The sequence below is a fragment of the Aspergillus ruber genome, assembly GCF_000600275.1.
Source record: "Aspergillus ruber CBS 135680 unplaced genomic scaffold scaffold00005, whole genome shotgun sequence".
Classification (NCBI taxonomy): Eukaryota; Fungi; Ascomycota; class Eurotiomycetes; order Eurotiales; family Aspergillaceae; genus Aspergillus; species Aspergillus ruber.
Window position 1 is genome coordinate 784,171 of NW_024467301.1, and position 10,039 is coordinate 794,209.

General features: G+C 48.0%; 5 protein-coding genes across 5 annotated transcripts; 2 read left to right on the forward strand and 3 right to left on the reverse strand.

Annotated features, from left to right (window-relative positions):
- Positions 1–379: 379 nt before the first annotated feature.
- Positions 380–4,070, reverse strand: EURHEDRAFT_409934 (replication factor C subunit 1). Its single transcript, XM_040781238.1, has 5 exons — positions 3,878–4,070; positions 3,792–3,816; positions 3,651–3,738; positions 1,204–3,590; positions 380–1,149 (listed from the first exon to the last, which is right to left on the reverse strand). Exons 1-5 carry the CDS (start codon positions 3,959–3,961, stop codon positions 551–553), a joined length of 3,183 nt encoding a protein of 1,060 aa, XP_040641388.1. The 5' UTR covers positions 3,962–4,070; the 3' UTR covers positions 380–550.
- A 163-nt stretch (positions 4,071–4,233) lies between these two features.
- EURHEDRAFT_409936 (mitochondrial 54S ribosomal protein uL16m) lies at positions 4,234–5,497 on the forward strand. Its single transcript, XM_040781239.1, has 4 exons — positions 4,234–4,327; positions 4,395–4,859; positions 4,924–5,256; positions 5,372–5,497. Exons 1-3 carry the CDS (start codon positions 4,270–4,272, stop codon positions 5,094–5,096), a joined length of 696 nt encoding a protein of 231 aa, XP_040641389.1. The 5' UTR covers positions 4,234–4,269; the 3' UTR covers positions 5,097–5,256; positions 5,372–5,497.
- Positions 5,019–5,936, reverse strand: EURHEDRAFT_303238 (uncharacterized protein). Its single transcript, XM_040778277.1, has 4 exons — positions 5,687–5,936; positions 5,558–5,616; positions 5,372–5,506; positions 5,019–5,256 (listed from the first exon to the last, which is right to left on the reverse strand). The coding sequence occupies exons 1-4, from the start codon at positions 5,734–5,736 to the stop codon at positions 5,156–5,158; spliced, it is 345 nt and encodes a 114-aa protein (XP_040641390.1). The 5' UTR covers positions 5,737–5,936; the 3' UTR covers positions 5,019–5,155.
- On the reverse strand, positions 5,784–7,404 carry EURHEDRAFT_409938 (replication factor C subunit 5). The gene is made up of 4 exons (XM_040781240.1): positions 7,255–7,404; positions 6,298–7,188; positions 6,190–6,245; positions 5,784–6,134 (listed from the first exon to the last, which is right to left on the reverse strand). Exons 1-4 carry the CDS (start codon positions 7,339–7,341, stop codon positions 6,110–6,112), a joined length of 1,059 nt encoding a protein of 352 aa, XP_040641391.1. The 5' UTR covers positions 7,342–7,404; the 3' UTR covers positions 5,784–6,109.
- Positions 7,405–9,579: 2,175 nt separating this feature from the next.
- EURHEDRAFT_400702 (uncharacterized protein) lies at positions 9,580–9,882 on the forward strand (the record flags this gene model as incomplete). Its single annotated transcript, XM_040780030.1, has 1 exon — positions 9,580–9,882. One exon carries the CDS (start codon positions 9,580–9,582, stop codon positions 9,880–9,882), a length of 303 nt encoding a protein of 100 aa, XP_040641392.1.
- Positions 9,883–10,039: the final 157 nt, after the last annotated feature.

The window sequence follows — 10,039 nt, forward strand, 5'->3', positions numbered from 1 at the left end:
TCTTTGGAATTGTTCATCATCTGCCAACTGTGACTCTTCTGTCTAAGAATGTTACACAATGGCAAATGGCCGTATGCCAGCACGCTGCTCGTGGCGTGGCGTGCATGTTTATGATGCCGCAACGCAGAAGTATCTTGGGGGGTGTTCACCAGGCGGGTTCGATCACATACGCGAACTTCGACGATATGCTGCACGGTATCTTGTTGGTCACTATCGATCATTTCTCGAGTGCGAGAGTCTTTAAAATGGATTTGGCTTCTTGAGGTGGGCCACGAATGTGGGACGAGACTACGGGCATATCCAAAACCAACCCTCCACTCCGCCTTCGATTTTCTTCTTGATCAATCCTGATGTGTTTACTCTTGAAGGACCTCCTTTGGCTCTGTGCATACTGACATGATATAGGACGGTTACAAAATCTAGTAAATGTAGGAACATATAAATACACCCATAAGTCCTGGCTGGGAGGACATGCACATATGCAGCTGAGACAAAAACTCCTAAAGCACTAAGGACGCCAAAATGTACACACTCAACAATATCAAGAAGATCAAGCCTTAGCTTTAGGCTGTCTGGCCTTTCCTTTCTTCGGTTTCTCCCCCGCCTCATCGTCATCCGCAGCTTTCTGTTTGCCCTTTTTCCCTTTGCCGGCCGCAGCCTTCTTCTTCGGCAAACTGACATACTTGTCCTTCTTCAGATCAAGTTCTTCATCCTCATCCTGTTCCTTCGACTCCTCCTCGACCACCTCCTCTTCGTCCGACTCGTCGATCGCATCTTCAATGTCAGGCTTCTCCTTTGGCGTCTTCTTCGGTGCCACGACGTTGCTAGCCTTCATGAACGGTAGAGGATGCGAGCGCTGGTTATATACACGCGTGAATGCAGCCTTGGTCTGGGTCTCAAGCTTGACGGTAGATTCATCCATTGGCCCAAGCCCAAGCTCGAGAAGAGCATCCCAGTCCTCGCGGGTCAGGAAGTAACTGTCCATGAAATCGATAACTTCCTCCACGCTGTCTTTGCCCTCGTTCTGCAGCCGGCGAACCAACTTCTCCCAGACCAGCGGCATGTATTGCTGCCGGATCTCATCCCTATCGCCAGAAGAACGGAGCCGCATGTGGCCCTGAATCTCTTTGACATAGCGCGACATTTTCCCTGGATTCCTATGTCAACAAAACTGACTCAGATAAAAAGGAAAAAGAAGCATACCTTGCTTGCTATTGTGCCCCAGCCAGCTAGTAAACCCCGGGCGTTCCATCATGTTTCCGTAGGAGAAGCTAGCTGGACGAACAAAACTGAAAGCAGCATGCGTTGGCATTAAGCTCCATTGCTGCTGCGAGCCATGGATCATTCTGTCAACAAGGTCGCCATCACTGATGCTGGAAGCCGCATTATCTGCGAGTTCAAGCATCTTCAGTTTCTGCTCCTTGCCCTGATAATTATTGGCAAGCACTGGCTTCGTCTTCAAATAGTTCTCCTGAAGCATCAGGTAGCTAAATTCGTGGTCATTGAAGTAAAGTTCAATCTTGTCGTTCAATGTGGACTTCGAACTGGGAGAAAACATCTGAGAGTTGAGAATCTTGCCAACAATATCCCACGGCTTCAGTATCACATGCTTCTCCCATGCTTTAGACATCTCCTTGCCCTTGTCATAGTCCAAATTCTGCTGGTCAAGTTTCACCGTTGAGAGCATGTTGATAACTTGACGGATATCGGCATGGGTACCTTCGATTAAACCGTCCAAAACGGGAGGTGGGATCTTCAAGCCTTCTCTAAAGCAGATCGTAGACAACCTAGCTCTGATTTGGTCAGCGGTTGGGCGCCTAAAAGGAACCTCATACGTGACGTGATCGAATGGCTTCATCTTCGGAAGCCTTCGCTCGTTACAAATGAGAATGAGAGGAATTTGCGTTTTCTTCGCAACTGCAGCCATAGCGCCGACACCACCTCGATCGCCTGCCGACATTCCGTCCACCTCATCCATAATCAGGACCATGTTCTTTTTTTCACTCTCGACTTTCTTACCGGAGCCCGAGAAATATCCCTGGAGAGAGGTAGTGTCTAGGACGCCGAGGAGACCATTTTCCACAAGCTTCTTGCTTCTGGTGTCACTGGCATTGGACTCTAATACATCGTAACCTTCAAGCTTAGCCACCATATGCGCCGCAGTAGTCTTACCAATTCCTGGAGGTCCATGGATCATAACAGAGCGGTATTTACCAGAACCATCTTTTCCGGGACGGCTAAAGTTCGTTTTCGCATTCTTCCGCCAGTCACGGAGCCAGTTCTGGAGTTTTTCGACAGCCGCTTTGTTGCCACAAATCATGTTGATTGACGTCGGTGCGTATTTTGTTGTCCAGAGACGGTCGTCCACCTTCACGCCTTGAGAAGCCACTGGACCCTGAGCACTAGAAGGACTAGGGGCAGCAGCCGCCATGGCCTTCTTTTTGCGCGACTCTTCCTGATCAATCTCAGCAGCCATGGCACGGATTTTCTCTTCGTCAGCCTTCCTCTTAACATCATGTTTCTCAGCCGCCTTTCCATCACCGCCATTCGCAGGAAGTCGCCTAATCAGCTCAAAAAGTCCCTCTTCATTGATAGTCTTCAGCTTGTGCTTTTGTATTGTCGCCAGTTTGCTGGGCCCGGCATCACTACCCAGGACAACGTAGCTTGTCTTTGAGCTAGGGGCACCAGTAACCTTGCCGCCGTACTTTTTTACCAAATTTTGACCCTCTTCGCGACCTACCACCTCAAGTACACCGGTAAAAACGAAAGAAAGCCCAGCAAGACAGTTCTCAGCGCCCTCTGGTAGTTCGGCAGATCCACCACCCGGAGGTGTTCTTGATCGCTGAGCAGCGAAATTGAATTTCTTCTTTTCATCACCCTTTGGAGGAGGCGAGGGAGGTTTGATCATCGGAATGCTGTCAAAGATATCTTGAATCTCTTTGCTTTCCGGCCGAGCTTGCTTGGTGGGAGATGCTTTTGATTTCTTTGTCGATGGGACTGAGGAAGTTGGCGCTTTTTTCTTCGTATCGTCCTGTGTCTCATCTGCTTTATCAAGTACCTCAGATTTCCGCTTGCGCGCAGGTCGTTCAGCTGTCGATTTCGAGGCTTTTGAAGAGGATTTCGGAATATCCTCCATGACCACGTCGTCATCCTCTTCAGCACTAGAGGCTTTCTTGCCACGCGCTGTCTTTCCAGTAGCTGCTGTTGCCGGCCTTACAGCCAGCTCTTCGAGGTCGCTATCATTATCGCTGTCGCCCTCCATATAGTCATCGTCGCGTTTGCCCGATTTTCCATACTCCGTCGCAAATATATCGTCGCCGCCAAGACCCTCATCATCGTCAGCAGCCTTGCTTTTCTTCGTAGTTTCCCGGGGTGCGCGTTTTGTTGGTTTTATTGAGACTTCAACAGCTGGCCTTTCTTTCGCTTTTCGGGGACTTCCGGCTTTGCGATCGCTAGCTGGCTTTTCCTTCGTAGCCGGGGGTGTAGCGGTAGGAGTTTCATTGCTCGGTTTCGTGGACCGGCTTTTCTTCTTACTAGAGCCGAAGTAATCTGATGTCGACGTGGGTTCTCCTTTGGCCGGTTCGGGCTTTCTTCAAATCACCAATGTCAGTAACAGCCAGAGGAGTTTGAAAACATGCTGCACGACGTACGACTTAGCTGGGGCTTTAGCTTTTGGTGTCGGTGCCTTGGTCTCAGCTACCTCCTCGTCGTCACTGTCGTCCACAACCTTTCTGCTGCCTATGTTTCCCTTAGCTTAACCCACTGGTTCTAGAAATTAGGCCGATCCATACGCTTTTTTCTCGTCGCAGTCGAATCCTGAATCCAATCAATGTTAGCAATACGACAGAGTACCCCCGAGGGAGGTATAACAACATACCTCTTTTTTCGTCGGCGGTTTCGCAGGCGACGAGTCAGACCCTTGGCTAGGTTTGCCAAAGAAACTCCTAATATCGGTAGGCATGGTATTTCATTCCAAAGCAAGCATCCCCTGTAGCTCCAAAATATATTCCAAAATGAATCAACAACAGAAATGCCCAAAGAGCAATGTATCAAGCTCTTCTATTAAGAACACGGCAGAGTGACGCGCCTGCCTGGATTGGCGACGTGAAGGCAGCAGATTACATAAGAAACACGCGTGTAGTCCGTGCGTGGTATTATTACCCTTTTAGGTCCGGAATCGGAGATGCGGATATGCCGATAATCCAGAAGTTATTCAAGATTCATTAACCATCGCTTTAGCCGATAGACAGTCCAATATTCACGGCCACAATGGGTCTGCATATGAAGATGTTTGGAGGGCCTCAGCTGGCCTCTTTTCGACCTACTGGTGAGAAATCATGAGGTCCTTGGAAGGGAAAAGTTTTCACAAACACTGACGCTCGAGACGGCAATAGGTTTGACAACGCCGTTCGCTGCCATTCCGTTCTCGCGATGCTTCTCTACCACATCCCCCGCGCTCGACTGGCTTACGCCTAAATTCGCGGAAAGATCTAAGTCGCCAAAAGGTCGTCCGCATGTCGCCACCGGTGGTTCTACTCGGGGTACGACTGTTGTGTGGGGGGATTATGGATTGCGCATGAAAGACCACGACCGCAGAGTACCGGCTCTACACCTCAGAATCGCAGAGGAAACGATCAAGCGGAGACTACGTGGGATGGACTACAACCTGTACAAGCGTGTGAGCGCCAACATTGGTGTGTACACCAAGGGTAACGAACAGCGTATGGGTAAGGGTAAGGGAAAGTTCGACTATTGGACGGCGAAGGTTGCCGTGAGCCGGGTGGTCTTTGAGCTTAGCGGGAAAGTCCACGAGAAGGTCGCCAGGGAGGCATTCCGTTTGGCAGGTCACAAGTTGCCCGGTATGTTTCCAATGTTGCAATAAATGGGTATGAAGCTACTGGTACTAATACATGTTGATTGCAGGTCTTTGGGAATTTGTCAAGAAGGGCGACCCCCCTGTGGTCGGCCTGACGAAGCTCGGAAACGGAGTCACTTTAGAAAGCCTCAAGCGCCCACGCAGAAACCCGCCTCTCGGCACGGACGCCGAAACCACAGGACCCAAGTCGGTCACGTCCAACCCATCCTCCTCCCAATAAACCTCTTTCGCTTCCATAAGTCGCCTTTCTCATGCCTTTATTACACGACCGCGCCGATGTTAAGCTCCAACTCCTGAGCCGGGCCCATACCTTTGTTGATTTCTCGTCTTCGCCGCTACTCTATCATTACCCTCTTGGGCTTGGTTCTCGGGCTTCAAATCTTTTGTACACTACTGTCAGCTTCTGACATGTTTTCTTTTTCATGTATTGTCTTTATGCAGATGACTTTGCCACGAGGAGTTCGACAAAAGGGAAATGAATACAAAACAACATACCTTTATCCGTTTCACCTCGCAATCCACCTCCGGGTTCACCGGTTTCCAGCTGACGAGCCATTTTCAAATCCTCGTCTTTGTGCTCACCAGATCTGAAAGTAGTTTTCATCTGGCTCTTGGTGTGCTCCTCGCCGGCTGGGGTTCCGGTTAGTTATTGTTCTCGGTGATTACTGTAGCAACACCCACCACCTAGCTGGCCAGTCTGCTTTTCTGGAGGCTCAACGAAGGTATGCGTAGATTCATATCTGCAATTGTTAGATTCAGTCAACGCAACACATAATTCCTGATGAATTCGTAGGTATCGGGGTAGCATACTGCGTGTTCTCCCCACCGGGTTCAATGTCGAGAAGCTGAGGGTTGGGCATTGTGGAATGTATTACACGAGTGCAAATAATGCGACTTGATGGTTTAAGTTGAATTCAATGGATTGTTTTGAATGTGATGCCTCGCCGCATGATAGTGATGTGTAGGCTCTATATATGTCCGGTTGCGAGGTATGACGTAGTTCGTCCCATGTTGTAACTTGATGTATTTTAGGGGTGATTGTTCTTGACACAAATAGTTCTAGCTTGTATGTGACCTCAGCCTTTTTTTCTCTGTTTTACATGAACACAGCTTAAGCCTGTACCGCTATGGTAATTGGAATAGAAACGACGAACTTGAATTAGTATAATGATGCTCTCTTTCTTCAAATGCTAGGACATGATATTATACAATCATTATTCATTATTTCTTGGCTTAGAAGTCCATGCCCATGAGATAACTATCCTAAATGTCAGCAGATGTTTTTTGAACACCTCTATAGATAAGAGACGAACCTTTCATAGATGCGCATGAACTTGGCTACGAAAGCCTCCAGATGGAATATCACTTTCTGTATAGTGTGTCAGGACTATCTTCATTAATTGATTCTTTAGGGAACTTACAGTGCCTTGCTTGATTCTATGTTCGTAAAAGGCAGACCACTTGATGACGTCTGGCTTGAGGGCATCATCAACCTTGGTAACGAGCTTGAATGTCAACGTCTTGATAATAGTCGTAGGTGGTATACAGTGGGTTAACAGGTCATATAACCGCGCGCGAACCTGCAACAATCGAGCAGGTGATCGCTCCGCGAGGATCTCTTCTGCCGTCAAAGAAATAAGAGCTTCCCAATCCGGTGGGGGAATTGGGGTGCTGTCCGACACCTTCTCACTTTGAGCGTAAATTGCCTCGAACATAAGTAACGCCCGTCGAAGATTCCGTCCACTCTCCTTTGCTATCCTCTTGTTGAGCTCGGTCGCCTCATTCCACCCCTCCTTCTTGCCTGCAGTTTTTAGAACCGTGCAAATCTGTTCTTCCGTCGGCGCAGCAACCCTGACCAGCAGGGTACGGGAGCGAATAGGCGCGATGATATTCGAGGTGCTATTGGCCAGAAGAATCAATCGCATGTTGGGACTGTATTTCTCCATGGTCCGTCTCAGAGCCGCCTGCGCATCACGTGTCAAATGGTCCGCCTCATTGATCACAACGACCTTGAACCGTTGTTTCGCGGAGAGATCGACCTGCTGCGTCTGTGCGACTTCCTTCAGTAATTCCTGGACCACAACCCGGTCATAGTTTCCGACATCCGAGGGGGTGATTTCGAGGTGGTAGATTGAAGATACGATGTTGAATTCGAGTTTTCGGTTGCTTGTAGTTTGGAAGACTCGGGCGTCAATCTTGATCTTTTCAACTCCGGGGCCATATAGTTCTTTGAGTGTCGCGATGATCCGAGTTTTCTTTCCGGCCCCAGATGGTCCGTATACGAGGAGATGGGGGAAGTCACCGCTTTGTGCCTGTAGTGTTATTATGAGAGTGTCAGCCAGTTCTCGTTGTGATACGATGCTTTGAGGTGTTCCTACCAGAGACCTCAACCGGTCAGAAAGATCATGGTGGTAGGAGAGAGATTCCAAACTTCGTGGACGCAGCTTGTCAACTAGTAGAGCCATAATTACGCCTTAGTATTCAGTGTTCGCTCTTCTGTATATCGTTGTTGAAAGCTCGTCTCAAACGGGTAGAATTGAGCTTGGGTGCTCGACGCGTCGTGACGCGCGCTTACATGAGTGGGACGTGCACGGTCCCGTCGCGATCACCGACGACGAAGAACCCTAAATGCGCTCACATTGAAGCAAACTTGGTTTTATTGGGTTTCAGCTACCAATTATAAGATTTTCATTTGGGGACGTATATACATTCGGCTTTATTATTGTTGTCTTTGTATAATAAAATTACATAACCCCCCCGTGAACATATCTCTTCTAGCTGAGTTATCTGGTCTAGGAGATTGCCCTCAACTTGCTCACCATACCTCCAGCATAAAGATCCTAAGCGCTATGGTTGATTGATCGCTTGCATAGAGCTACGTAGTACTCTGTAAAGCCGCTGAGATATTTACTATGCAACTCGTATCTCAATCCATCTTGTCATTTTGCATAGATTCGGACTCTACGGAGGACTCCAAGTTGATAGAATCCTCTCCATCAAGCATAGCAGCAATATCTTCCAACACCCGACCTGCTGCCTCAGGGAAGATAAGGTAGATTATTAAGACATGCCAAACTACCAGACACGCAAGATACACCAAATACAATTTCCATTCGATCCGGCCAAACGCAATCGGATTCACACTGGTTGAAGAACGCTGCAGTGGCATTGGTAAAGAGCGTCACTGCAAGATCCTTGGAGCAAAGAGATAAAGGCATGGACTTGAGAGAGTAGGCGATAAACAAAGGTATATAGACCACATCATACGCGGGGAGAGAGACACAGGAACATGGAGGACGTTGAGACAAGCCACAGACGACATCTTCCAAAGCGGTCACACGCTAATGCACCTGCAGCGGCACAGAGTATTCACAACTGGAGGCCGTGATTGATGGCTGTTTGGTGCTGGGGGCTAGATATGACAATCGAGTTTAGGATTGGTACGAGTTAGTACGAGATTATACCTGCCTATCTGTAAGAATGACTGAATTGTCGAGACTGTGAATGACCTACCATTCCCTGCCCATTCTGTTATGATATCGATCAAAATACAAATGGTCAATTGTCGAAGATTCTCTTTGATCCTGAAAAAGGACTTCCAAACCGATTGAGATTCCTGAGAGATTTCCCTGTGAGTAGCCTCTGACATATTCCAGGAGCCAGAATTGACTGTTTTATTCTGTTTATCTTCGTTTGCATGATATTTGATTATGATTGTTCGCGTCTGCTCTGACCATCCGAAGGCGATGTCCCATTGGAAGCTTTCCGGTACAAGGCAGAGCCCAAATAATTGAAAAGTGGGTAGAATGGCCTGGACAATTACCACGACGATAATGACGATACAGCCGATTCCGACCTTTTACGGTCATCGGCACCGGCCATGTTCTTAGTAACTAGGCAGTACGCAGAAATCAGGATTATAGCACCAATGTGGCCGCTGTCAATAAGTTCAGGTAAGCTTATATTCTAAGAGACTCAGTAGGTTATTGATCAAGCTCATTACATCCGCTGGCGGCCGAGGATTTGAGCATGAATGCTACCCCACAGTTCAGCTGCCAAAAGCCTTCATTCATGGCATCTTTGTCAAACTCCCCATGTTGCAGCACCTGATTGCCTTTTTCTTTTGCGGTGCTGTAATTGTTGTTCAGGCTCATAATGCGATATCTACTTTAAAGAGATATAAAGCCAGCACCGGAAACCCATGGCTCACGTAGATTTATATACAATGTCCCTGAAAATTTGCTGTCTGTGTTTCATTCTGGAATAAAAGATATGTGCGACATGATTCACACGCAAGCTTCTCCTTATAGAATACAGTCTCTAATCTTCTGAGCCTATAGTCAACATACCGTGGATAGTCAATATCGAAATGTACAGCTATACATTGCTTGAGTCCCGCATCTAGATCCGATGAGACGAAGTATAATTTTCAGATACATATGCGAAGACAATCATTCCAACTTATAGCCGGCGACAGGGCTATAATGAATCTCCTTCCCCGGAATGACACCCCTGAATATGCCACGCTTGTCTGAGGTTCCTCCAGGTGTATTTTGGCGATCCATCAATCATCTCCAAAGGACAATAATTATCCTTCTGTCCTTATCTTCGCGGTCGAACCGCGAACAGTTGCAAAATTACTGCTTCGTACGTTCGATTCGTTTGGGAACAGTCCAAATCGAACCGATGGGAATGAGATCTCGATGAAGTGGAACATTTTTATACCTCTCTCGGCAAATCATATGCTGCGGACGCACCTATTTGCCATGACAGACCAGGAAAAAATTCAATGCAGACCCTCTGGTTCCGAAGCTGCCAACATTATTTCTAGTAAACGACCGATCTCGTCAGACGACCGCATCCAAGTGAACTTCGCTCTCCCGGCTCACAATGATATTATCGATGGCATTGGCATGCTGCACTTCTGGGTTCGTTACTTTGACTATGCACTGCAAGTCTATGATAAAGGTGAAATCTACCAGTTTCCACACTCCGGGGATGAATGAAAGAATCTGAGCCCACCGCTACGAGTTTCTGCAGCCATTCCAAACTCCCACCGGCGAACAGACTACTAGGATTAAGCGTGCCAGAGTTACAAGCTCAGCACTTCGCGAGAATATCGAGGTCGCTACCGTGCCGTGGCAGTCTACACGATACTCCCAG

Bases quoted from the DNA above. Each gene is read 5' to 3' on its own strand.
- EURHEDRAFT_409934 (XM_040781238.1), bottom strand. From the start codon at position 3,961: ATGCCTACCGATATTAGGAGTTTCTTTGGCAAACCTAGCCAAGGGTCT. The intron at 3,739-3,791 runs GTATGGATCGGC...AGGGAAACATAG, and splicing joins GACTGCGACGAGAAAAAAGC to GCAGCAGAAAGGTTGTGGAC. The intron at 3,591-3,650 runs GTACGTCGTGCA...GGTGATTTGAAG, and splicing joins GCTAAAGCCCCAGCTAAGTC to AAAGCCCGAACCGGCCAAAG.
- EURHEDRAFT_409936 (XM_040781239.1), top strand. From the start codon at position 4,270: ATGGGTCTGCATATGAAGATGTTTGGAGGGCCTCAGCTGGCCTCTTTT. The intron at 4,328-4,394 runs GTGAGAAATCAT...AGACGGCAATAG, and splicing joins GGCCTCTTTTCGACCTACTG to GTTTGACAACGCCGTTCGCT. The intron at 4,860-4,923 runs GTATGTTTCCAA...TGTTGATTGCAG, and splicing joins GGCAGGTCACAAGTTGCCCG to GTCTTTGGGAATTTGTCAAG.
- EURHEDRAFT_303238 (XM_040778277.1), bottom strand. From the start codon at position 5,736: ATGCCCAACCCTCAGCTTCTCGACATTGAACCCGGTGGGGAGAACACG. The intron at 5,617-5,686 runs GTATGCTACCCC...TAACAATTGCAG, and splicing joins CCCGGTGGGGAGAACACGCA to ATATGAATCTACGCATACCT. The intron at 5,257-5,371 runs GTATGTTGTTTT...AGTGTACAAAAG, and splicing joins GCGAGGTGAAACGGATAAAG to ATTTGAAGCCCGAGAACCAA.
- EURHEDRAFT_409938 (XM_040781240.1), bottom strand. From the start codon at position 7,341: ATGGCTCTACTAGTTGACAAGCTGCGTCCACGAAGTTTGGAATCTCTC. The intron at 7,189-7,254 runs GTAGGAACACCT...ATAACACTACAG, and splicing joins CTGACCGGTTGAGGTCTCTG to GCACAAAGCGGTGACTTCCC. The intron at 6,135-6,189 runs GTTCGTCTCTTA...CATTTAGGATAG, and splicing joins TTCATGCGCATCTATGAAAG to TTATCTCATGGGCATGGACT.